The 26,051-nt window shown below is 41.3% G+C and overlaps 3 protein-coding genes across 5 annotated transcripts in view; 2 read left to right on the top strand and 1 right to left on the bottom strand.

Moving 5' to 3' along the window:
• The first annotated feature begins 723 nt into the window (after nucleotides 1-723).
• Nucleotides 724-2,320, top strand: lft1 (lefty1). The gene is given in 4 exon segments (NM_001163090.1): nucleotides 724-988; nucleotides 1,152-1,398; nucleotides 1,497-1,736; nucleotides 1,996-2,320. Coding segments are annotated over 4 exon segments (1,077 nt in total).
• Nucleotides 2,321-5,755: 3,435 nt separating this feature from the next.
• hnrnpub (heterogeneous nuclear ribonucleoprotein Ub) lies at nucleotides 5,756-15,248 on the bottom strand. Of its 2 annotated transcripts, none has more exons than XM_011491758.3 (14): nucleotides 14,622-15,248; nucleotides 13,403-13,517; nucleotides 11,118-11,197; nucleotides 10,901-11,040; nucleotides 10,711-10,810; nucleotides 10,213-10,325; nucleotides 9,857-10,120; nucleotides 9,656-9,775; nucleotides 9,448-9,576; nucleotides 9,190-9,358; nucleotides 8,829-9,107; nucleotides 8,476-8,750; nucleotides 8,253-8,390; nucleotides 5,756-7,361 (listed from the first exon to the last, which is right to left on the bottom strand). In XM_011491758.3, the coding sequence occupies exons 1-14, from the start codon at nucleotides 15,052-15,054 to the stop codon at nucleotides 7,311-7,313; spliced, it is 2,406 nt and encodes an 801-aa protein (XP_011490060.1). In that variant the 5' UTR covers nucleotides 15,055-15,248; the 3' UTR covers nucleotides 5,756-7,310. The 2 variants fall into 2 exon arrangements, with proteins under 2 accessions (XP_011490060.1, XP_011490059.1); XM_011491757.3 differs by having other exon boundaries at nucleotides 8,476-8,762; nucleotides 14,622-15,239.
• Nucleotides 15,249-17,906: 2,658 nt separating this feature from the next.
• kif26bb (kinesin family member 26Bb) overlaps nucleotides 17,907-26,051 on the top strand; it is a 70,276-nt gene continuing 62,131 nt past the window's right edge. The window contains exons 1-3 of one of the 2 annotated variants that reach the window (XM_011492007.4): nucleotides 17,907-18,168; nucleotides 18,305-18,643; nucleotides 21,647-22,108. In XM_011492007.4, coding sequence (XP_011490309.1) covers nucleotides 18,112-18,168; nucleotides 18,305-18,643; nucleotides 21,647-22,108 — 858 coding nt within the window. In that variant the 5' untranslated portion in view covers nucleotides 17,907-18,111. The remainder of the gene's footprint in view (nucleotides 18,169-18,304; nucleotides 18,644-21,646; nucleotides 22,109-26,051) is intronic. The other variant, XM_078942706.1, reaches the window with a different exon arrangement.

The raw sequence follows: 26,051 nt of genomic DNA, 5'->3' as shown, positions 1-26,051 counted from the left end.
TGTCGCACGTTTGTTGCGGCCGACTGTCCGCCGCCACTTTTGCTGGACTAAAATAGCTTCTGGTCAGACGGTTTTAAGCCTCACCGTGTGAGAGACTCTGGCCAGACTAATCTGACATCGTCCAGAGGAATGTACACATCACAAGGGGGCACTTCAGGTTCATGGGGTCAAGAGATGTCTGTCTGGGGCACATGTGTGGCAGTGAGGAACACACAAGTGAGGACAAAAGCAGAAATTGACTTTAAACATCCCAATTCCTGCTTGTAGAATTCAGTGTAACTAAAAAACCACAAAAAAGAAAATAGATCTTCCCTAATGTTTCTTCTGAGTGGCTTTTTTAACTTTCTTCTTTTAATTGATTCCATAACTAAGAAATGTGTTAAAAATGCTATACTTGAATGAGGGTTTTGATAAAATTGCATTAATAAACCTGGAAGGATGGCAAAATTACCCCTCCACGATACTGACGGCCCTCTAGTCTAATTGTTTCTGTTTGAAGTATAGCCACTTAGATATCCTGTTTGGGATGGGGCGCACCTTTGTTCTGATAAGGGCCCCTGCCCCCCAGCGACAAAGTGCGAACTACAGGGAGGGCCGCAGAGATATAAGGGCGGAGAGGAGTGTCAGGGGGGGACACTGTTCATCTGTGTATCTCTGAGCCCGCTGCTGTGCTGCGGTGATTTATTTTTCAAACATTTTTGTTGTTGTTTTTCTTTTGCCCTCATGGATATGCTCCGCGCTTGCGTCCTGTGCGCCGCTCTCCTCAGCCTCTCCAAGGCTTTTACGCACCAGGATATGAAGGATGCGCTCCTGCAGAAACTCGGGCTGGATGAAGTTCCTAAAATCCAAAAGAGGGATTTGGAGAACCTGGTTGTTCCAGCTCATATCCGAAATAAGTATGTGTCCATGCTGAAGATGCACCACAGCAGGAAGCGCAGGTCTTTGCCCAGTCTGGCTGGCATTCTGAGAGGAATCCCTGGCAATGCAGGTGTGTGTCTCAGTTATCTGCTACATATGCGAATGTAATTGTATTTAGAAAGTTATGTGCGTAAAACAAAAAACAACTCCGTGCGTAAAGTAGATGTTTGGTGCTCGGAACAAGTTTTACGCACAAAAACTAAAGCGATGCAACGAAATGTTTTGTGCTGCAGACATCTCCGGGGAGTTTGTGTACTCTGACACGACTCGGCATCGCATGTTGTTCGACATGGAGGCGCGGATCCCGGACAACAGCGAAGTGACCATGGCGGAGCTGAAGCTGTTCCAGCGGGCCTCGCATCAGAAGCGATTCACGGTGGAGAGGAAGGCCCACCGCGCCGTGAACAACGCCCGGGTCAGCATATACTGGGTGGAGGTTCTGCCTGATGGATCCAACCGATCATCTCTGGTGGACTCACGGTAGGAAAGGGGGAGGAGAGATTTAAAAAAAAAAAAAAACATCCCAGTAGCGAACCGGAAACTTCATCGTTCTAATGAATCGCCCGTCTGTTTCACAGGTTGATTCCCATTCACGAGTCTGGCTGGAAGAGCTTTGATGTCACCCAAGCGGTGCACTATTGGTCCAAGACGCAGCAGAAGACGCCAATGCACCTGGAGGTGTGGATCGAGGGCGAGAGACCTGGCAGCTATGCGGCAGAGGTGGCCAAGAGTGTGCGCTTTACCACCCAAGAGCAGACTGAGCACACCTCGGGGAAGCCTGAGCTCGTCCTCTACACCCTCAACCTCGAGGAGTATGGGTAAGGGCGCCAGCTTTTGATATGCAGGGTTTAACCAAGTAGCTTTTGGCCATTTGTTTTTAGCAGACAGTCTGACTCAGGAGGAGCATTTGGCATCACACTTTTTCCAGACCAAAAAGTTTTTTTTTTTATGAGGATGAAATAGGTTATACTAGCAGGGGTGTAACTGAGATATTCAAGGGCTCTGTCCAATGCCCCCTCCAATGTCCCTTTTCCTCCGCAGAACAGTACATTAATCTTCATTTTGTCCCTTCCACAGCTCTCGCGGGGACTGCGATGTATACCAGAGCAAAGACACCTGCTGCAGGGAGCAGTACTTCATCGACTTCCGGGCGCTCACTTGGACCCAGTACTGGATCATTGAACCCGCCGGGTACCAGGCTTTCCGGTGCACGGGGGGCTGCAAGCAGCCTAAACGCAACTTCGGCTACGGGGAGCGAAGGTGCACGGTGTCGGTGAGCGCACCGCTCCCCATCATGTACCTGGTAAAGAAAGGAGACTACACTGAAATCGAAGTGGCCGAGTTCCCCAACATGATTGTGGAGAGGTGCGCATGCACTCTGGACAATACCTCCATAGCATGAAGTCACGGGGGGGTTGGATATATTTAATTGTAATAAATAAAACTAAGTACTTTCTATTTAAATTGAGTGGGAGTCAGAAATCTTCCCCCCACCAGCACTTTTATATATTTTGTACAGCCTGGGGTAACCTCTTTTTTTAAAATCGGAATCATCCAAACTTTGTCAGATGTGACCTATTTTTTCAATGTGTACATAATATGATTTATGTTTAGAAAATAAAGTATTTTGTGCCCAATTAAGTGCCTGGCTGCAACTGTGATTGGCTCCATTCACATTCAACGAATCATTTGCATGCAGCAAACGCTCCTCATTTCCAACACCTGGGGGGTCATTATGATTATTTATTATTAGAACAAGAGGCTCGGCACACAGACAAACCTAAGGCTGCCCTGCATGGAGCCTGTGTGTTTACGTCAGGCTCAGATCGGGCCAAACATTTGTTAATCAGAGCCAATACCTAAAGCTGTGTTTGCTGTCTGAGTGGGAGGTCCTGTCAGGCTCTCCTGTATGGCTGATGAGGGTGAACCTTCAATTAAGGGGGGGGGTCAGAGGAAACACAGGTGGTTTGGAGCTGAGAGGAGGATGTCAAAGAAAACGTGTTTGTCCTGTCAGCAGGTCCCTGCTGGAGGTTCCTTCTTCCTTCCTCTCCGCCGTTGTCATTTACCTGCACAGTACAAAGACAATTTTAAGTGCTTTACGTTAAACAGTAAAAGAAACATTTAAAATGAGTATTAAAGGGGGGATCCTTCAAATAAAAATGTGGAGAAAGTTGACCCTGTAAAGCCATACTACATCAAAAAAGTGATGGAAATTCCAATTATTTTAGAATTAATAGGTGTCTTTAACCCTTTGATGAAATCCACAAGAAATTTTGGCAATAACAATTTTTCATGAGATATAAATAGCATTAATTATGATACGTTGGGTGATTTGGTGGGTTTTTGTTTACAACAAAGATAGTTTACGATGTAAAAGCATTGACACTTTTGTGGGTTTTTTTTTTGTCTCAAATTTGATCCACACATTTTTACCATTGTGTAACTATTTTATGAAGTATTATGGATACATTTTGCATTCTTTCAAACAGAGAGTAGTCATTTTTTCTTCTTCAAATTAATAACAATAGATTAGTTACTCTCTACAACAGAGTATTTGGGCCACCGTAAAAGAAGATAAGAAAAAACATGAGAATTAAATAGTAAAATCATGAAAAAAAGTCAAAATTGTATGAAGAAAAAGTTATACAATTTTTAAACAAATTCTGAGAAATAAATTGAAACTTTTCTTTCAAAAGCATGACTGTTCCCCACTTTGTGATGTCACAATGTGAGGACCTGCATGCTTTTCTGGGTTGGGAGGGGCTGGTGCTCAGAGCGCAGGTTTTTAGAGACTGAGAATGGATCAAAATACTACTCTGGGGTTTATTTTCGTGAGGATTAAACATCATAAAACACTTTCCTGGTTTAGGTAAACAGAGCTGATCTAAGGCTTTCTGGAAGTCTGTTCCTGATGTGTGCCGCATATTGAAGCTAAATACAGCTTCTCCATGTTTGGACTCCAGGTACTGACAAAAGACTGGATCCTGACCGGAAAGGTGTGGTAAATACTGGGTCAGGAGGTCAAAGCATTCAAAACTTTATCAACCGGCAACAGTCTGAGTAAAGACAGGGTAAAGGCATTAAGAACTGAACAGATGTGGTTCCTTTTTTGATCCTTGTGAGAACCCAAGCAGCTGTAAGCTGCAGTTTTCGGATTACTGGTAATTCTTTTTTTTATAGTCCTATAAAAACACTGCTAGAGTAGTCAAAAGACTAAAGATGAACACATGGACTGCTTTCTGCTTAAACATCAAATCTGTAATCCTTGAAATATTTTAGGATGAAAGTAAATGATTTTGAGACTACCTTGACGTGCCTTAATGATAATATTATTTGCTAAATTACACAATAATTACACAATTAACCTAAAAATGTCCAAATAAATTACATTTCTTGTAGTAAATATCATTTTTTATTGGAAAAATCACAAAATTGACATTTTGATGTTTTTGAACAAGACTAAGTCCTTCCAAGGATTTTTTCCAAGGAAAATCACAATTATGTGTCACGATTATTGTTATGTATGTTTTCAACCAAATATTTCAAAGTTAAAAAGGTTCATGACTTTTATGTGAAATTTTGAATTAAACAATGCTTATCAGGGGGGGTTATTGTCATTTCTGATGTGATTGGCTAACTCATCAGTGAGGTCTGAGACATTTCGGGTGAAACATATAAAGGCTTTGAACTTTTACTTCTACAAGTTTCCTCACTGGATGCACAAAAGTTCCATTTTTAATGTCTAATGAAAACACATGAGGAAATGTGTAATTTGTTTTTATGTGATTGAAATGAATTATTTTTTATGAGAGAGAGAATTCAATTTATGGGGATTTTACTGCAAAAGTCTACAAACTTCAGGGCTTTCTCATCAGGAGTCTTTGTAATGCATTCCGTCCGGTGGAGATGCATGCTGGGAACATTCACACGTTGATCTAACATGAAGTCAGAAGCTGCAGAATCCACAACAGCTGCATCACAACACACCTGTCTACTGCAAAAATGAACCAGGACAAGCATCACCTTTACATTATCTACTAAATCTAGTTATAAAAATTCATTTATAATGATCTGATCTATGAAAAACATTAACTATGTTCATTATTTCTCGGCAATAAATAGAATAAATACAATTTTGTGGTTTCTGTCTGGGAAATAAATATTAATTCTCTTTTAAAGCTCTTTTAAAACGTGGCAAAAAATATGATCATCATGAGTAAAAAGATTTAAAAATTGCTGAAAAACTAAAGGTTGATTTTTGTAATACTTCTTATAATCAATTCTAGCTTTAAAGTAAGTCCATCCATCTTCCAAAGTTGAATCCCTGTCAGAGTCACAGGGTTGCTGGGGCCTATCCAAGCTGCTGTTGGGCGAAGGCTGGCAACCCTGGACAGATTACTAGTGTGTTGCAGGGTAACACACACACACACACACAACTAGGGGGAAGCATGTCTTTGGACTGTGGGTGGAAACTGAGGCGCCCAGAGAAAACCCACAACATGCACAACGAGAACAGGCAGACTTCACTCAGAATGAAGCCAGCAGGGATTCAAACCAGGTCCTTCTCACTGTGAGGCAGAGTGGTGACCACTAAACCAACCAGCAACGTTATTGAGACACGGCTTCATCTTAAATCAACACATTTATTTTGTGTGCTTCTTGTTTTAGTGATGTTACTCAAACAGAGTTGCTTGTGGGTCACATGACCTTATTTAAAGTGAAATATCTCAGATTGAATATTTTCCTCCACTAAAAACCTTATGAACCCATTAAATAAATGTTAGATGTTACAAAGATGAGCTTTCATCTACTTTAACTTCAGTTATGACACAAAACGTACATTTGCAATATATCCCTTTAATTGTTACAACCTAGAAGAAAAAGACACAAAACCAAACATCTGCTCTTTCTGTTTGATCAGTTAAAGCCGCAACACAAAAAATCTGAAGGTTCTACTGTAAAACCAAAGCTGGATTCTGCAAATTTTAAAGCATTTACACTTTCACAAAGCTTAGAAAAAGGGGGAAAGCTGATCCTTCAACCACATTTATTAGCAAGTTCATTAATAAACATTCATGCAGGACTGAAATAGTGATTTTAGTATTTACAGGTTTCATATTAATTACATCAAAATGTAGTTTCTACTATAGTGAGATTTCATATCCTGCTTTAACAGGGTAAAAAAAAAATTAGAAACTTGAAATTGGGGAGCTATTGACAGGAAAGGGTCCCAACACTTCAAAATAAAGATACCTCAGGAATAATAAAAAAGAAAAGCTGCCACTTCCTTTAGTTTGCACAATAAAGCGGAGGTGGGACGCTCTGTAGCCCTTGAACTTGCTGGTGGAAATGAGCTACTTCCCTTCCTGTGCCAAATCCAGCGCTTGTGGTAAAGAGGGGCGGGGTCAGTGTTGAGACTAATTACTCTACTGCACCTAAAGGAACGGCTAAAGGAAAAAAAAGAAGACATTTTCTCCTGAGAATGAAGTCTTAAAAAAACAAATAAATGGAGACATATTTTTCAAAAAAAGCCATAATTTAAAGAGCAAAAATGGCTTCGTTCTATCCTGAAAATGGCCGAAAGGCCAAAGTGATAAACATTAGAGGAGCTAAAAACTACAAATGACTACAATACTTGAATGGAGCAATAAGGAGCCTAAGAGATTCCATCCCAGTGTTTTCCTTTAAGCCAAAGGTTCTTTAACACACCTTTGAAAAAAGTAGAAGTCATAAGGCAGGAAGGATGTAAAAAAAAAAGTCAACCAGATGTTTATTGTTAACTCTATGAAGTTTGATACAGGTTTGATGATGTAAACAAAACCAAAAATAAAACGTGTTAAATTTTGTTCAATTTAAAGGATTCAATAGCAAACTACAGACAGAAAACAGTCTAAATGTTTGAAAATTCTACCATGCTTCCCTGCAGAAAAACGCCAGATTCCTTTCAATCGTCCTGTTCCTCACAATTCTGACAAACTACTCAAAAAAAATATATTTACAATTCAAAAATGAGAAGAAAAGAAGCACAAATGAAACACAAACTGAACAGAAGGAAACAGTACATTTGCCCCGCAGACGTCGGCCACTAAAGTTGGTTTAAAATCATTTAAAAGTGGTTGAAAATATAAAATCTGCTCGAAAAGAAAAAAATGACAAAAAGAAGAAGGGGGGATGAGCCGGAACCCGCGCCTGCTGACTGCTTTCTCCGGTGGAATGTTGTTGCTCGGTGTTCTCAGTCTGACAGTCTGTGGCGGGTTTGCGAACTTTAAAAGTGGGGTTTTAAGAAAAAAATAAAAAATAATAAGAAGAAATGGAACGGCGGGGCGCTGGGATGTTCCGTGGCTAGCGGTGGATTCTCCCGTGTCGGCCACCAGTCCATGAGAACAAGTTTCTCAGTAATATCCCGGCTGATAATGCTGGCTCCACGGTTTCTGGTTCCAGAACTGAAAAGAAGAGACACAATCTGGGTTATTCTCCAGAAAATAATTGGTGTTGCAATAACTTTACAATGATGCTACACAACCAAACAGTTCCACATTTTGGCCCTTTTGATAAAAAACTAAACTAAAATTAAAGCAGTGAGGGAATTGTACGCGTTGCCTCCCTGCAGTTTTTTGTTGATTTTATCTGCATAGCAACCATTTTATTTGATGGTCGCATTGGATTTTTGTACACCTATTTTTCTAATAAGTTGATGTCGTATGTTGTTGCTCAGCTTGAGCCAATGATTCATGTAGTAAACTTTCACAATACTTTGGTAAAAAAGGTGAGAGGAAAAGACTAACGCAACTTTTGAGAGCTCGCCATGTAAATGCCAGTAAAAAAAAATATCTAGATTTTCCAAAACCAAAACTTTTCCATGAAAAAAATGTTTTCAATGATGCTAGAAGAGTTAGGAGAAGATAGATGAAAATCCTTAGGAGTTATAATTTGTAGCTGGTACTAAAGGTGTCTTTTTTGGATGTTCTAAAGTCAAAGGTCAATGAAACTCCGTCGTGGTTTTAGACCTAAGCTGGCATCGTGTCTGTAAAATGTCATGAAGGTCGCTGAAACAAACCATTTTTTTACCCACATTGTGTGAAAATCCCAGAATTTCCCACATTATAATTTGTAGACCTTCTTTGGAAAAACCCAACACAGGTGCTTTGGTTTCCTTTGTGGACTTTTTTTGGACTAATGTTTGGAGTCCCATAAGAGATTTTGACCCTTTCATTTTTGAGGGTTTCTCCTGCCATGATGTCATCTTTTTGGGGGCGGGGTGCTGTTTACCAATTTTCTTCTGCGGGGCAAAAATAAATCTACCAGATTTAGAAATAATCTGCAGGAGTACTGACCCCTTGCTGCCAGCTCTGGTTGAAGGCCTGAGCCTTGTCCATCCCGTTCCTGTTGCCAAAGCTCCCGCTGTTCCTGTTGTTGCCAAAATCTCTGTTCTTGTTGCCGAAGTTGCCACGGTTACCGCCTCTTGGTTGGAACTGAGGAGAACAGTGAGAACCATGACTGGACGTGTCAACAGAGTGTATTCAGGTCCAAAACGTTGGATGCCATCACCCGCCCTACCTGGCTGTGATGACCCCGGTTGCCCCCGCGGTTCATGCTGCCTCCTCCTCCTCCTCTGCCCATGTTCCCTCTGCTCATTGGGCCTCCTCGGTTTATGGGGCCTCCCCTGGGGCCCATGTTTCCTCTCATGGAACCGCCTCTGTGGGACACGCCCAAGCTAGGAATGGGGCCGCCGCCTCGATTGAAGTTTCCACGGGTGGGGAACCCCCCTCTGAAAGCTGGTGGTGGTAGGAAGCCGCGAGGGGGCCGACTGAAACCTCCTCGGGGGGCAGGAGCTGTGAATAAATCTATGCATCACCACACGCGTCACAGACTTACAGGTTTAAAGTTTGACCTTTAATCCATCAACTTACGTCCTCTGAAGTTCCCTCTGTTCTGGAAGCCGCCGCGACCACCTCCCCTCGGACCGGGACCACTGCGTCCAAACTGGCTCTTGCCCCCTCGGTTGCCGCTGCGCTGGCCCCCTCCTCGTTTGGGAGTGGTGCTGCCCTGGTTGGGCTTCTTCTCGGCGGGCAGAGCCGTCTTGCTTTCTTCTTTGTATTGTTCCAGAAGCATGGAGGCCTCGTCTTTGGGCAGCTCGGCGTAGATGACTTCACTGAAGCTTTCCCCCTCCTCCGGCAGAGCGTAGAAGCCTACAATGCCAGACAGTAATGAATATAAGTCACAGTGAATATTAAATCTTTTGAATTGAAATGTTTTCTTAACACCGGTCACCTTTCATTTTTAACAAAGCATGCTCGGGCACTTCTTTGCCGTCACTTTCCACTTTCTTCTGGACTCTCTGCTTGTATTCTTCCTCAGTAGGACAAACGACCACGGCTTTGCGCTGGAAGCCGGCGAATAGACACATCTTCCTTTTCTGACCTGGAGCAGACAGGTTGGTCTGGAAGAAGAAAAAAAGGAAGTGCTTCCATTAACGTGTTTGAAAATGATCAGATTCTCATCCCAAATCAGAACGTAGGGACCACCTACATGATCCAAGATGTAGTTCCTCTTCTTGCGAGCGGCAATCTCGATAAACTTTCCCAAGAAAAGCGGCGCTCTTTGGGAAATGGCGGTCAGCTTTGTAATGTCTTTCGATTGGCGTTTTAGGCTGTTGATCTGAGTTTAAATCAATCAAAGAAAAAGTCAGAAACACCAACAGAATCCCAGTAAGGGCAGAACAGAGAGCAGTGCTGACCATCATCTTGTCCACAATAGTGTCGCTGCCTAAGATGTAGTACTTCCCGGGGTTCTCCTGAACGTGGTTCTTCACCCATGTGGTCTTTCCAGAGCCTGGCAGGCCAACCATCACTATGATCTTCAAAATAAAACAGGATTTAAGGAATGCAAGCTCAAGAACTTAAAGGGGACAAACCAACCAACTTTCTCCATACTCTACCTCGCAGTCTGCTTTGGTCTGCGGCCCCTTCAGCCCGCGAACTCTGTCGCTGATGGGGATCTTCTGCAGGAAGGTGTAACCCTCCGGCTCAGGGAAGTACGGAGTCTCCATCTGGCCAAAGTTGAACTCCACAGCACAGTTGTGGCACATGACGTGAGGGAAAAGCGCCTGACCGTTCAGAGAATCCTTCTTGACATGGAAGGCCACAGATGGTTCTCCACCATTTTTGGAGAAGGACAACACCACCTCATCACCCTCAAAGTCCTATGAGAGGGAGGGGAAAAAAAAGCAAAACTATATTTGTATCAGATAAAAACTTACATTTGAAGCCTCGCTTCTTTCATAAATGATCTTACAATGAGACAACAGACGACGTCATTCTCATCAAATGCTTCTCCAAAGTCTTCCGTCACGCAGTTTGTGGTCTTTTTGGCTTTCCCAGAGTATGCATAGGAAAACTCTTCCTCACCTAAACAAAACCAAAAGAAAAAAGGTCCAATCAGCTGTTTTTTGTAAATTGTTGCATGATCTGTGAGTGCTGAGGTGAAGAAAAAGACCATAAAACAGCCAAAGATGAGTTTTTAGATTCACATGTAGTGCTCTTCATGAACCACTAGAGGGAGCTCTCCTGACAGTGATATTCCTCAAGAGCCACTTATAAGCAGCATTCTACTGAGGCTTTTCCATTTTTATGGACTGCAGTTAAATTGTAAATCAAAGTTCACTGTATTGTTGATTTACAAGAAACTAAAAAATTCAACCAGGTTTAGATGTTTTAAACAAGTATAATAAACACAGTTGGCACTGTAAGACAAAATAAACCAACTATAAACTGTTTGTTTGACAAAACTCACCTAACAGTAGTGAACCAGTGACCAGAGACCATCCAACCTGCACATCATGAATCTCCATGTTTTTGCTAGTTATGTGCTTCACTGGAATTTTCTCTGTAATCTGCCAGACATAAAAAGCAAAAAAAATTAACAAAAAAAGTAACGGATGCCTAAGATGAGCTTGTGTGTTGCACTGGAAGAACCCGCCCACCTTCATCTCAAAGCAGGCTTTGCCTTTGTTCACGCCATAGTTGGCTTTGCCCCCAGACCAGAGGTAAGCAAAGCTCTCCATGGTGAGAGATGAGGCACTGTAGCGGTCCCGCGACACCTTAAAGTGCAGGTCGCAGTTGTCTAAGGCACAAGGGGACAAAAGTGTTAAACTTGTGAATTTAAATCAAGTTTGGTCCTGAGCAGTTAGAAAGGCTTACAGGTATCCAAGCAGACTTTAGTGTCATCAAACTGCTCATCTTCTTCCTCCAGCGGGGGAACCGGAGATTTGAAAGAAGCGCTGAAAAAAGAAACAAACAAGTCAACAAAGACTTTAGAGTAACTGCATGAAGTGTATTAATGCTGGGGAGACCACTTGCTGAAAACATGTGTTTTGGAGAGGGGAGTGGGAATCACAGATAATGGGAATTTAACCTGGGTTTATTAAGCACCTGCTTGTGTTTTTCTGTATTGTAGGCCTTGGCAGACACTTACCTTGAGGATCCAACGAAATCTAAAACACAAGCAAAGAAGAAAGCCCTGCCAGCAGCCGTTCCATGGCTGTCATGAGTGTCTGTCAGTCTCTGTCAACCTCACTTCACAGCAGTTGTGAAAAAATTCGCCCACTCTGATGAAAAATCTCGTTATTGCTGTTTTAACTTGTTTTTGTGGTCCGATGATGGGGGCCATGCCATATTTTCAGCACTATAGGCCTTAATTTTTTGTAAAAAAACGACATTATAATCTAGAACACCTTCTATATGGATTAATTCTGGCTGAGTTCACTGATGTTCAAGCGATTTTGAGAGGTACATGGCACTCTGTCAAATTTTCATGTTGTTTTTAACGAGTAGCAAACTTGGTTTGGAGTTATTTTGAATACGCTCGCATGGCTAACGTGTATCATGTCTCTAACAGTCTAGAGTTACTTTAATCGCAGATAAACTCTGACTGGCGACTCACGTCTTGCTTAGTCCGCCTTATAGTTCGATCTGCCTTATATATGACAAACGTTTATTGATTGCCCTTTATGAATGTGCTCCCTGAACAGAAAATACGATGTAAAGAAAATTAAGCTTAAATGGCATTTCTGAATATTTCTTCATTCAAATTGAGAATCTGTAGCAGACAAAAAAAATTGCCATTTCAAGAAGAGCATATTTGTCATGTAGGTTAAATATCTCTTATTTTGCTTGCCACTATTGTTGCAGCACAAATGTTAGGTTAGGGGTATGGGGCTGTAAGAGAGCTCTCAGCAAAGTGGATGGGAAGGGGGGGTTGGAGTTGCTCAGCGCCAACAGCCCTACTTATAATTCAGGTGAAGTTCTCATGAACTACCGCTGCTCTGCAGGAACTATGTCCTAGAAATCGACAGGTTTCTGGACAAAAACATTATATTCATGGTTAAGAAACCACTGGGAACGCCTACAAAATAGATCTAAAGATGATCAGAGTGGGACTTTAACACAAAGGCCTGATGTAAACCCACTTTTACCACAAAGGTCCTTAAAGCTTAAAAATTATTTTAGATTATTTTGAAAGCAGGTTATGTTGTTTAGAAGGGAAAATATGGGCAAAGATTAAACTGATAAATCCCTAAAAACGTCAAGTGGACAATTTGGAGAAGCAGGAAGTGACTTTCCTGGATTAACACAACCAGAAATAAGTGATCACAATTTAAAAATAAATAAAACAGCCAACATTTTTGATGCTGTGCCCATCGATCTTCAGCGTCCAGGTAGTGCAATGAAAACAACACACGTGACCAAAAAAAGTAAGTTCATGTTCACACTCACACTGGAACTCCCTTGCAAGCCATGCATGAGGTCACAGAACGCGGGGTATAAAAACTCTTCCAAACGCACACAACATGACATTTTACACAAACATGATACAGAAACAGCAACAAGAGTGTGATAGAGAGAAAACAACAACAAAAAGGCAGAACACTCCGAAAAAACATGGACGATCACTACCGAAGCTCCTCCGTGGACGCTCCAATAATCTTGATTTTTTTCTTTAAATCTCCTAAATCCTTGTGTGCTACTTTCTTTCAGACCCCTCGGCTACTTTCCTCAACCCACCCCTCCTTTTGAAAAAGTGTACACCTGCTATTTCCCTCTGTGGGTTTTGCTTAGAGTAGCCTCCATTCACCTTAAGGACACAACGGGCTTTTCCAAAAGAAACAAAACAATAAGTGGCATGAGGAACAGATGTGAAAAGTCACAGATGCACTTCTGCTACAGAATGCAGTCCATTAAAGACGCTATGTGAGTGGGCATTGTAGAGTAAATGGTAAGGCTCTTTAGGTAGTCAGGGATGACCCTGAAAACACATGTGTGAAAGTTATTAAATAAGAGAATACTTTTTATTTTAAACAAAAAAACAGAGGGTTTTCCTCTTGCTAGAAATGTGTGCATTGGCACTTAAAGCCAATACAATCCAACAAAGCTATGGATGGCGCTTCAGGGATGCTGAAGGCCATTTTGCTCTGTCCCATCCTTACCAGCTGTATTTGTTCTCTTCAATAAATTCAAAGTAGCCCCTTCCATGTTCCTCCCGGCGTCTCTTAACACCCTTCTTATTCTTCTGATCAGCATTCGTGTCTTTGTCCGCATCCCCTTTGAAAATAGAACAAAGATATAGAATGAGGTGCTCCTTTTTGAGACAGAGAGAGAGGTCGGACTAGCAGTGGGGTTCTGGCCCACAAAGCCCGTTCATTAGTTACATTGTGTCCATCATAATTCATATGAATGTTCAAAGAGGCAGCACTATACTTACACTGAAAATACAGTACAATCAAATGGTTATGACAGCTTTTAAGACCAGGTAGTTAAACAATAAACTGGCCAAAAATTATAAAATAAATGAGTGATGCTTTGTGGGGGCGAAATAAAAGTCTGAAAAATACACCATTGTCAATGGGGTTTGATTAACTTATAAGGGAAAGTTTACTGTTTAAGGGGGATAAATAAATCATGCAAGTAAGGCTATTTAGATATGGTTTTAAACTACCTCCCCATTTGTTACACTGTATGATTTTGGAACCTTTATTAAACAGAAAAACCACGACAAAAAAAACTAGCTAAACAAAAGCAGCAGAACCAGCTGAGCTACCACTATTTAAATTTGGGGTTAGCCATCGCAGATATTCTCCTGTTTATTTTATTTGTGCAGACTGGGAAATGAAATGTTTCAAAAGTAATTCCAGTGAGATTGTACAAATGACAGTAAGATACAAGATTTGTGGCTTGCAAATTCCCCCTTTATGTCTTAACAGGAAGGGAAAATCTGAAATGGCTAACCCTGCTAAATTAGCTTGTTAGCACTACACCAGAAACAAAGGAAATCGCGCTAGCTGACAAGCTAACACACCTTACAAAATCGAAAGAAAAAGCTTAAAGGTCAACCAAAAAGGACGGTTCTCGGCATATAAATTTAATTAAAACTATTACTAAACTTTAAATTGTGTTTTTGAAACGACTCTTTAAAACGTGCCTGAGAGAATATGGTAACGCGTAATTAGAGTTACAAAACGATTAACTAAGAGGAGGTGACCGATGCTAGCTGCTAATGCTAACTAGCTTGAATCACGCCGCCGTGTTCAACATGGACGCTCCTTGGTAACGCGCTAAAATCTTCGCAACCAGCCCCCGAAAAAAAAAAACAGCCAGCCACAGTCCATTCAGCCAGCCACCTTTTCAGCATCACTTCACCAGACTCACCCTCAGCAGCTTGCTCCCCGGGCTCACCATCCTCCGTGTCAATTTTTTCCATGTCGTCCACATCTCCCTTCAGCATCTCGTCGTCTTCGTCGCCTTCTTCCCCCTCACCCATGTCTTCGTCATCCGCTACGCCATTGCCCTCGTCCCCATTATCATTATCCTGTTCTTCCTCATTAGCCTCCATGCTCTCTTCTATCGGGCCGTCGCCTTCCTCTTCCTCTCCCATCACCTCCTGTTCGGCGGCCTGTTCGAGGGTTTCCTCCTCCGATCCCTCCTGGGCCGCAGAAGAATCCCCGACCAGGGCCTCCTCGTCGAGCGCGGCCTGCAGGCGGTCCATCAGCTCGGCCTTCAGCCCCTTGTCCGACAGATTACGCTTCTTCAGCTCGTCTTTCAGCTCGTTCACTTTCAGCTTTTTCACGTTAATTGTGCTCATTTTGAATGCAAGAGTACAAACAGTTTTTAAAAAATCGACGATAAATAAATAACTGAACGCCTATAGACAGGAAACTGCGCCAAAATAGCACCCGCTGTCCGAGAAGTCTTCGCCGGCGGAGAGCTGCGCTGAAACGGCGGTTGAGTGGGGAGGGGAGGAGGACGGCCTCTCTCCTACCGTAATCACTGAATAAATGGCGCAGCGGGTTTTTTCCCTCTTCTGGTAAACCTGCCATCTGCTACTGTCACACAAGAAAACATCTATACTTATCTTACAAACACATTATACATTATTGCAGAGAAATATTGTCCACTTATTTGCTAAAAAAGAGAAAAAAAGTTTCCTTTTTTAAATGACAGCTTAATTTGGGCCTCAGCAACAAAACGGGACAAACTACAGTTAATGTTGAAATTTAATACCAGTTTCAATGGAAATTTCCTTTGCAGCTTTGGTCTTTTATTATGAACTCTCTTTGGAATGTTGGTACTTAGTCACCTCATGACTACACTTCCACCACTGTGCATGGCAGCAGAATTATTGAATTTTATCTCCCAACTTTTCTTATCAAAGACCCACTCCATTGAAAAGCATGCTTTTCTTTTATGTGTTTTTAAAATTTTCTTTAAGCATTTTCCAATGATGATGGGCTGCACTGTGGTGTAGTGTTTAGCGCTCTTGCCTCACAGCAAGAAGGCCCCTGGTTCAAGTCCGGCTGGGGGACCTGAAACAGAACATCAATGGGGGACCTTTCTGTGTGGAGTTTGCATGTTCTCCCCGTGCATGTGTGGGTTTTCTCCGGTGACTCCAGCTTCCACCCACCATCCAAAAACATGCTTCATAGGTCACTCTAAATTGTCCATAGGTGTGAATGTGGGTGTGTGAAATGTGTGACCCAGCGACAGACTGGCGACCTGTCCAGGGAGTCCCCTGCCTTCGCCCATAAGTGGCCGGGATAGGCTACAGCAGCCCCGTGACTCCAAAAGGGATAAACAGAGGAAGATGAATGAATTTTCTAATGATGGAGGACATATATAAAGAAAATTCAGTTCTGAGTATTTCTTTATTCAAAGTTGTGAATCAGGAATAGAAAAGAAATCCAGTCTAAAAAAGCTTGTAGCTCTGATGCTACAGTTGTCTGGCCACAAGCTTCCTGCTCTGCTCCATTCTGACGCATGAACCTGTAGACGGCTAGATCTGTGTACGTCTTTCTTTTCCTCGTCTGAGCTGGCATCTGGCTTAAAACTGTACTGCTGGATAGCTCCAATATTGCCTGCCATTGTTGTTGCAACCTGACGTTAGGTTGGGTTGCGAGGGGCTGTAAGCTAGTGGGAGAGCATGTAACAAATGGATGACTGGAAATGAGGGAAGACTTCATCAGTTCTGTCCACAACTCAGAGGTGAATTTCTGAAAAACTACTGGTGGTCTGCAGAAACTATGTTCTAGAAAAACAACACAGGTTTTTTGATTTAGGCTAAAAACAGCATAATCATAATTAAAAGATCACTGGGAACACTTTTACTATAGATTAAATGATTATCAAAATGACACTTTCTAATTCCAAATTTGTGTTCTTTAAAATGTAAATATTTTTAGCTGTTGTTTTACTGTTCAAATTTGACTGTTTTTGGTACATAAGCACTAATTTCACTTTGCAATTTACAAGGTGACAGTCTTTGTCATTGATCAGCAGGTTGTAAAATTTCCGGGTTTTTTTCTGCTGTAAGAAATGTAGTTTAATCCTCATATTCAAGTTTTACTGTTAGTATTTTTTTGGTCTGTTTTTTAGCCTCTGATTAGTTTCAAAGCACTTTGTTTGTTTAATTATAAAGATTGCTTTGAAACTAAAAGTATATTTGCATATCAACAAACTAAAATAGCAAGGTTAAAATTCACGCAAATGAATACAAATATTATCATGCAATAAAAATAAATTGTTTTTTATTATGAATCACAGAAAACATTAAAATACTGGTGAAAAAGATCACATAAGTCACAAATTAAGAAATATAAACAGGAGTTGGACCACAATGATTGTATATAAACCACAATCATATGTAAAATAGAATAATTAGAATTAGAAATTGAATAGATATTAAATGTCCAAATTGAACAATAATCTCTTCTGCACTCATGCTGCATTATATGAGCCACAACTTTAGAGAATATCAACATGATTTGAAACGCTTTTTTTTTTTTTTTTTTACAATTATATGTAAAAAAAACAACAACATTTGAATTCAACAAAGTGCATTTGAATATAACCAACAAAAAGTAAATATGATGCATTTTTTGTTATAAACGTCAGAAAATATATCAAAGCTCTGAAAAAAATGTGAAAAATCAAAAAAATTGTTAGATTTAGAAATATAATATCCAAATTGTCCAATCATCTCTTCTGCTCTCATTCTGCGATGTGGTTCATGGATTTGATCCACAAATGAAGAAATATCAACTTCATTGAATCCTTTTGTTTATGCACCACACTTATGTAAAACAAGATTAAAATGAAACAAAATGCATACAGATGTTATCACACAATGAAAAATTATAATTTTTTTGTCATAAATAACTGAAAACATTAAAATAGCAGTGAAAAAGACCATTAAATAATTAAAATAAAGCTCTGACATTAGAAATGTAATAGATAAATATCCAAATTGTCCAATAATCTCTTTTGTACTCATGCTGCGTTGGATATTAGGCACAATTTAAGGGATTACAACATAAGTTTAACTTCTTTGGTTGTTTGTGAATAAGAACGAAACAACAAAAAAATTGATCCATCAGCAGAAAAGCATCTCACTACCGCCCTCTAGAGGAGCCCCGGCTAAACTGCATCATGTGGTCGAGGCGCGCTCCGGGGCGCTCACTCTCGCTCCGCTGTGCCACCGGCGCCGCTCCTCTCTATAGTCTCCCCATCCTCTCAATTAATCAAATTCCCACATTTTATACTAAAAAATGAATCCAAACACTTTCCTGGGGGTTGTTGGAGCTTTAAAACAAACTGCGCTCCATCTTTGTTCGGACTCCTTTTTTCATTTTTACAACAAGTTGTCATGTCGTCTGTGACCGGGAGAGGAGAGAGCTTTCCTGCCTCCATCCGGGCTGTTCTGGTGAGTCCCATTTATTTATTAGAAATATAGCTCTATTTTTAAGGACCTTTAAATGTATCTGCGTGTGGAGAGGAGAAAAAAAAGAAGCTTCGGGGTGTGGTTGGCCGATAATTTCCAATTATATTTGTGGCCCCAGAACTCAGAGGCGCGCGAGCCCGTCGGTTTTACCGGGAGGAGTACCGGAGGAGACTGCCGAGTCAAGGAGCGCCCCACTCCCGAGGGCGCCGGAGGCTCCAGGGGAAGCGCAAACATGTGCCAGAGAACCGAAGATACCCCGTCCTCCAGGTGCCTCCAAGTCGGGGAGCGCTTTAGGATGCCCTTCAGCGGCGGGACCCTCCGGAGAGCCCACCCCGGGGGCGGCCAACTGGGGGGGTCCGATCGCAAAGTTGCGGGATGTGATAAATGCTCGGCGACCCTCGTGGGTCTGAAGAAGCAAGCCCTGAGTCTGGCTGTCCACCATCGCTTCTCCTGCAAGGTCAGTGATGCTCCCATGGATGATGAGGAGGAAGAGGAGGAGGGGGGTCATTCAACAAAAAAATACGTATTTGAAATATTAATATTTGTTCAATACACCAAAAATTTACGTGAAATCAGCATAAAAAAGCTAGCTTTCTTGTTTTAAACGACAAAAAACTTTATTAGAAGTTGATTTATTTACATCTCTCAGATATTTCTGAGAATGTTTTTTTTTTCATATTTGGAAGGTCAGTGATGCTCCCATGGAGGAAAAAGGAGGAGGATGAAGGGTGGGGGTGTCAACTTCAAGTGGATTAACATAAAAATAAATGTTTACAAAGTGGTATTTGTTGATTGCACCAAAAATGAATGTGAAATGTGCAAAATAAATAAACAAACACACTTATTTTGTTTTCCTAATAAAAAATAAAATAAAACATTTATTAGAACTTTATTTGTTTACAAATATTTTCATATTTTAGTCACTGCTGGGCATTTTTTAAAACCATTTTTGTGAGTAGTTTATTAAGAAAGTAAATTTTCCTGAATATTTTTTATCAGAACTACACCACATTTCTTTACTGTATAATGGGGCATATGTTGATTTAAACACCCAAAATCCACTAAACTGGACTCTTTCTGCAAGATTCTTCACCTTCAAGTCAATTTACTTTCATTTTAACCCTCCTGCGGCCGGTCACCACTGCCGCCTTTTAGTGGAAATCACGCGTGCATCCATCACTCAGACCCCTCCAGACAAAGTGAAGCGACGGCATTCCTCTGCGAGTGGTTTGAAATGGCCATGAATATTTCATCACTGCATCCCAGTGTCATCCTCAGTCCTCCCCATTCAGGTCGTGGCTATTTATTTTTGTCCTCTTAAGTGGGATGGGGCACGGCCACTGTCATGTGTGCTGAGAGAGAGGCGGTGGAAGCATGCGGAGGCAGACAGTGGAAATCTGATAAGCCAGTTTGGCTCCTTTCAGGTTTATTGATCAACAGTGATTTCTCATCAGGCCTCTATGATATCATCCTTCTCCAATGAGCTTTTACTGCAGTAAAAACATAAAAATAGTCTCTGAGAAATAGGCGAGATAAGATAAGACATGCTGCAGTATGTTTATCTCTTTGTGAGTTGTAAAAATATGTGAACCCTTTTTGGTATACCAAGTTTTGATCTTATGGGAAGACATTAGACAGTGTGGAGCAAATATGGGGTTTTCCAACATACATCTGGAATGTTCTAATTGGCTGAAGCACCCGATCCAGGTTGGATTAATATCTGGAAAATGTGGAGACAACACTGGCCTTTGAGGCCTGGATTTCCTGACCCCTTGGGTGGAGGGAGGCAGACAAATGAAAGGTGTATTCGCTGCTGTCAACACAAAAAGAGAGTCGACTGTTTGATTTGTGTTAGATTTTAACAGCTGAAACAAATTAGAGGACTTTAGAGGTTTTAAAAATCCTCCAGGTTTGGACAAATCAGATTTATTGTAAATTAGATTAAAGGAATAAAGCATATTTTTATGCGAAAATTGTAGTTATATATGGGCGATCAGACAATTGACGTCTGAGGCGTTTTTGGGCTTTGTTTTTTACTATTTTATAATTTCCTGTAATCCTTTCAAGTTTTTTGGGGAAATGCTCGATATCCAATGTTTTAGTAAAATCCCAGCTTCTTTTTTACAGATAATTTTTCAATAAATCATGCAATAACTTTTCAATATTTCTGAAAATCCACAAAAATCTCAATTCTGAGTGGTACATTTGGGCATTTCTTTTTCACTGCAAAATTAAAAAAATTGAAATAAAACCGTTTTTATTTAAAAAAAAATAAAGTTAAAAAGTGTACAGACAAAAAGGTTTAAAACTAAAAAAGCAAAAGATAGTGTAAAACATTTTTAAAAAAAAAAACAACAACAGGCAAACCTCTTCTACACAAGGGGATCACCACTTCAAACTGTATACCCCTAAATGAGAGGACCCCCCCTCAAAGTATATAGTCTTAAACTAGGGGATAACTCCTTCAAAGTATGTACTACTAAACAGGGGAATCCTTCCCTCCAACTAAATACTCCTAAACAAAGGAACCATGAGTGGAAATGATCTGAAAACAGTAATATAAGGAAAAGTTCAATCCAAGTCAAGACCTCAACCTAATGTAAAGGTGAAAGCACCGTAACCCTTGTGCTATCCTAGGCACTTTAACATTGGGAGTTGGGTCATCTAGACCCACTGGACAGTGCACTGAACCTTTTTTCTTCAATGATTTGTGATCTTCACTGGTGTCCATGGATTACATGAAATCTTTCCACCTTTATCCACCTGTGTCATGGTAGAGAGAACACGTCAATGTAAGGATCGTGTCATCTGGACCCCATAGGATAGCACAAGGGTTAAGGGAGCTTTCACACTGCCCCATTTGCTCTGCTTTCATTGTGTCGCATGGATCTCAATTGATCTCCATTGTAAATTAAAAGGAATCTGGTTTTCCCAGAAAACAAGTATTTTTTTATTTGTTTGTAAATGTACTCTTTAGCAACAGCTGTTTGCTGCACAAATCCAAAGAAAGATAATTTGTTAATATGCTTGGAGAACCAGCTTGGCCATTTTTCCTCATTGAGCTTTTATGTTTTTTTTAGTCAGACTGTTCTGGACAATACCAACCCCTTAAACAAACCAAGGAATATGGTCAGGATGGTTTGATTAATTTTTAGAGGCCAGTTTTCAATACTTTGGCATTGCCTTTCCATTCAAACCAAGTGGACTGGACTATGAAAGTACCCAACTCTTTAGAAAACAAAGCAAGGCTAAATAACTCCATCCGGAGAGCAGTTTTAAATAACAGACAACAATGCGTTAAGGTACAAGAATATAAATTAAAAACTAGAAGTGATTCAATCATGGGAGGTCTTAGTATACCGGTATGTTTTTTTTCCACTTTAGCATAAATCAAGGCTCCTAAATGAGGCACGTCTCAACCAAATTATGTCTCTTGCGATTTTTTCCTGAAATCCTGCAGGAAACAAGCCCCCTGGCAACATTTCTTCATGCCAACCTCCGTATTCACGGACGTGCCAACACAGAGTCCTGGGACAGAGACAAGGAGCAGGGTCAGTGTGGAGCTTGTGGTGCGAACACGAACCTCCTCAAGCAGGAGGCCATCCACCTGGCTCTGAGTCGCAGTCAGTCGTTAGCCAAGCCCTATCATGAGGCAAGCCTCAGCAGCTCTGGCACAACTGTGGGACAAAGTGAGACAAAGCACTGGGACGGGGCTTCAAAGGAGCCTCTGCACCAACAATACAGCCGAACACACAGTTCCCAAAGCCTACAAAAGCCCAAGACGCCTCAGGGGACGCCTCAAACCCTCAGAAGACTTGGAGCCAAGCTACCCAACCCCAACATGGAGCGCTGGGTGGAGGAGCAACAGCAGCTGCTGGCTTCCAAATCCGCAGATGGTGTCACATCAAATTCTTGCCATAAGGTACGCCTAAAAGCTCATCCTTTCTCTGCATCCAATCACACAATTTCTAGTTGAGTGCCCCCCCCCCCCCCCCCCTTTGATGAGTTTTATGGGTAACGCATGCCTTTATGAGCGCACGTGTCAGCGGAGCAATGATTCATAATCAGACGTTGTTTCGATCACGCGCCTGAGCGTGCTCTTTAAAAGCGTTTTTGCTAATGGAATGGAATTGGACCATGATTTACCCGTCATAAAAAGGTGGCCGGTCAAAAAGCCCTCGTGATCAATAGAGATTCAAGGAATATTTAAAACCTACGGCCGGTGAAATGTGCATTACTGTGATGGAAGCTGCGGTAGAGTGAGCCCGCCCCCTCCCTGGTCCCCAGAGAATGAAGGTTAAAGCTGCAGTAGACCAGGCGAGTGAGACAAGATGATATTCCCAAAACATTTTTACAATTATATTTACTTGTTAATTTGATTACATTTAAAAATACATTTAAATACATTTTTTCTGATCACAAATTGTTCAAACAAAATGCATTGTCTATATTTGCCAATCTAGTGAGCATCAATGCAGTTTTTTGCACAGACTTCTGGTAAATTTCCAGGAATTGTAGATTCGGACACCCAGACCAAATGGCTAATAGTGCACTAGGTAGTGAGGGAATTCGGGCACAACCTACCCATCATGCAACTGATCACTTGCACCAGGTCTGTTTAGCCATTTAGAACCTGGAGTCACCTGGTTCAGCCAATCAGAATCAAGCAATATAGGGCTTTTAAGCACTTAAATTATTTTTTTATCAGACACTGGGTTTGTTTTGTGTAAAACCTACCGACATGTTTCGGCGGAATGCCTTCCGCCTTCGTCAGGGTCGTCATCAGATGGTGGCGTGTGACGTCTTTAAAAAGAGCTGATTTGTGACTGAGGCGGAGTCACCTGTCAAACTTTGACAAGTGACTCCGCCCCTTGATGTCCGTCTTTCTCTGGAGGATGTTGCTCCAGGTGTGAGAGAGCAGGAAAGCCCCCTCATCCCGGTTCATGGAGGCGGTGGAGATCAGAAAAACGAGCCCACACTTCCATGAACCGGGATGAGGGGGCTTTCCTGCTCTCTCACACCTGGAGCAACATCCTCCAGAGAAAGACGGACATCAAGCGGCGGAGTCACTTGTCAAAGTTTGACAGGTGACTCCGCCTCAGTCACAAATCAGCTGTTTTTAAAGACGTCACACGCCACCATCTGATGACGACCCTGACGAAGGCGGAAGGCATTCCGCCGAAACATGTCGGTAGGTTTTACACAAAACAAACCCAGTGTCTGATAAAAAAATAATTTAAGTGCTTAATAGAACTTATAGACACAATGAACTTCATTGAATCAAGATAGGGCTTGCTGGAGAATAACATGACAGAACCAGAGGAATAAGTTTTGGGAGGCAATTTTCATCTAAAAATGACTGGAAACAAACCCTTGATTGGAATCCAGCCCTTATGGTTATTTTGCATGTATTTATTCCACTCTTCATAATTTTTAAACTTGATCTGTTTTACTCTTTTTGGCTGTCCACTGTTCATTTATGTTGCGGTTCTAGCAAAGCAGTCTTGCCATTGCGTGACTAATTTCATTGTACATCACATTAACTTTTGCTGCACAGTCATGAGAATAAATGTGAAGAAATGCAGCAATGTGGTGTAAAATGTGGCTTGGAAATGACTCCATTTGCAAATCCTTTCATAACTAATTTTAAGTGAACCAAGAACAAATGTGGGTCACTAAAGATGAACTGCAAGTCTAAAGCACATTGAAAGAAGAAGAGAAAAAATTCCAGCAAAATGATAACATAAATAATACCATTCTATGTTTATGAGTCAAAGTTAAAAGTGTGTTTGCACACGGTTTGAAAATTTAGGAGTAAATTCCTGTAAAAAATAATTGTGGATTTTCATGTTTCGGATGCTTAAATCATGCAGACATATTTCTGAAGCTGAAAACATGTCAGCGTCCTGCCCTCACAGACCAAAATAAAACTGTCCAGATCAGGGGCGGAGCTACAGGGGGCAGGAAAAAGCTTTGCCTCCCCACCTTCCCCCAATTTTTGAGTCAATATTAGTATCATTTTTGTTTAAGATTTGGAAACAATCAATACACGCTTCTTTACGCATTGCAGAAGGACCAGAAGCAATATTTTAAAATTAAATCTCAAGCCCTTCAAAATGTTTGCTACGCTCCTGTATTGTGTATGCTTTCAAGATATTTCTAGATTTTTTTTTTGTTGCTACAGCTTTACATTAGTTATATCACCTCAGCTAAAATATAATAATAACAATAAAACAGTTTGAGATACACAGTTTGAGATACACATTTTGATCCTTTCATTTGTAATGGCCCTCCACTGTGCTGTCCTCATTTGCCACCCTTCCAAAGTCTTTTACCCCCCACCACCCTAGTCAAATGTTTTAGGACCGCCACTGGTCCAGACAGTGTTTGGATCACCCAAAAACAAGAGCTGCATGTCACGAATGAAAGAGTCCAGACAACAGCAGGGTGGGTCCAGCTTGAGAGCAGGCAGAATGAGATGAAGTAATGCGGAGCGAGTAAATGCAGATCTTAAAGAAAGTGGACAGTTGGGAGGGGAGGGAGGGAAGCCAGGCATGCAAAATGGGAAGGAGGAAGGAGGGAGACGGGGTGAAGGGAAGAGAAAACAATGAAAGATCATAGAAGAGCATGTTAGGGGGATGTGTGGCAGAGAGAAAGAAGAAACTGAGTCATGAGGATAAGAGGAGGAGGAGGAGGAGGGAAGTGAAGGATCTGCTAATCAGGGTGCTTTTACTCCAAACCACCACAGAACATCTTTCTTGGCGCTAATTGGCACTTTATGGTTGGGTGTTACGGATAGAAAACGAAGTTATGTGGCTTAAAATGTAGGCAGTGATAGAATGAGGAACCAGCACGCGGAGATGTGTGCTCTGAGGCCCTGTGGCGCGGCGACAGGGCTTTATGTTGCCTTGGAACAGATGCATGCTGACTTTTTGCCACGCAGTTATGAATGAAGGTGTGAGACACAACTCAGAGCTACAGCTGTGTTACTACTGGGGAATCTTCAGGCTGCTTTTGCATTGATAATCTGCTCTTAGTCCTGTTTTCGGTCCGATCCAAGAAGTGTAGATGAAAGATCTTCTTCTGTCTATGGTTATGTCCGAGTACCTTCAATAGTTGGTGCACTATTTAGGGTGTTTGCCATTTTTAGTGTCTAAATCTAAAATTCCAAAATCTAGTGGAAATTTACCAAAATTCTCTTTAGAAATCTAGCGTGCATTTTCTGATGATTGATTGTACATAAGAACTGGACCGAGTGAGTGTGACGTCACCCACTGAAACTGGATTAACTTTCGAATGCAGTTCTGTCGCCATTTTTTTGGACACTGCCATGTTGGAACCAGTAAACTGTGATTGATCCAAGTCGTCTGAGTCATCACTTCTACAGCAACTACTCTCGCCAATCAGGAGTGAGCTTGTTGGAAGGCCACAGCCTTACCACTTGAAAAAGTGCTTGGGAGAATCTGTCAATCAAACGTTTCGAACATTTGACACAAAACCAAATACTTTTAATGAATCATCTGAATGGCCAGTTTATATCTTGAATAACTTGCACTTCAGAAAAAACATCTTGGAAAAAATATATATAATTAGCAAGAACAAGTAAAAAAAAGTATCAGACCAAGAATGGTAATTGTGACAAATAGAATGACTGAGTAACAGCTGATTATTTCTCTATAGAAGTCTATGGGATTTTGGCTTCTTGGAGCCAGCAGGTACTTCCTGTTTGGAAAACTAGAGGGGCGGGGTCACTCAATCCAGTTTTCATATACCATCAATGATTGATCCTCACTACTGTTGATTGGTAAACATGGACCACAATGGTTTTTAAAAAGTTTGTCCTTTCAAGAAATGCATGTACATTT

This window comes from Oryzias latipes, chromosome 24, assembly GCF_053564925.1.
Source record: "Oryzias latipes strain Hd-rR chromosome 24, Olatipes_Hd-rR_3.1".
Taxonomy (NCBI): Eukaryota; Metazoa; Chordata; class Actinopteri; order Beloniformes; family Adrianichthyidae; genus Oryzias; species Oryzias latipes.
This window is presented reverse-complemented; position numbering and strand designations above follow the sequence as displayed.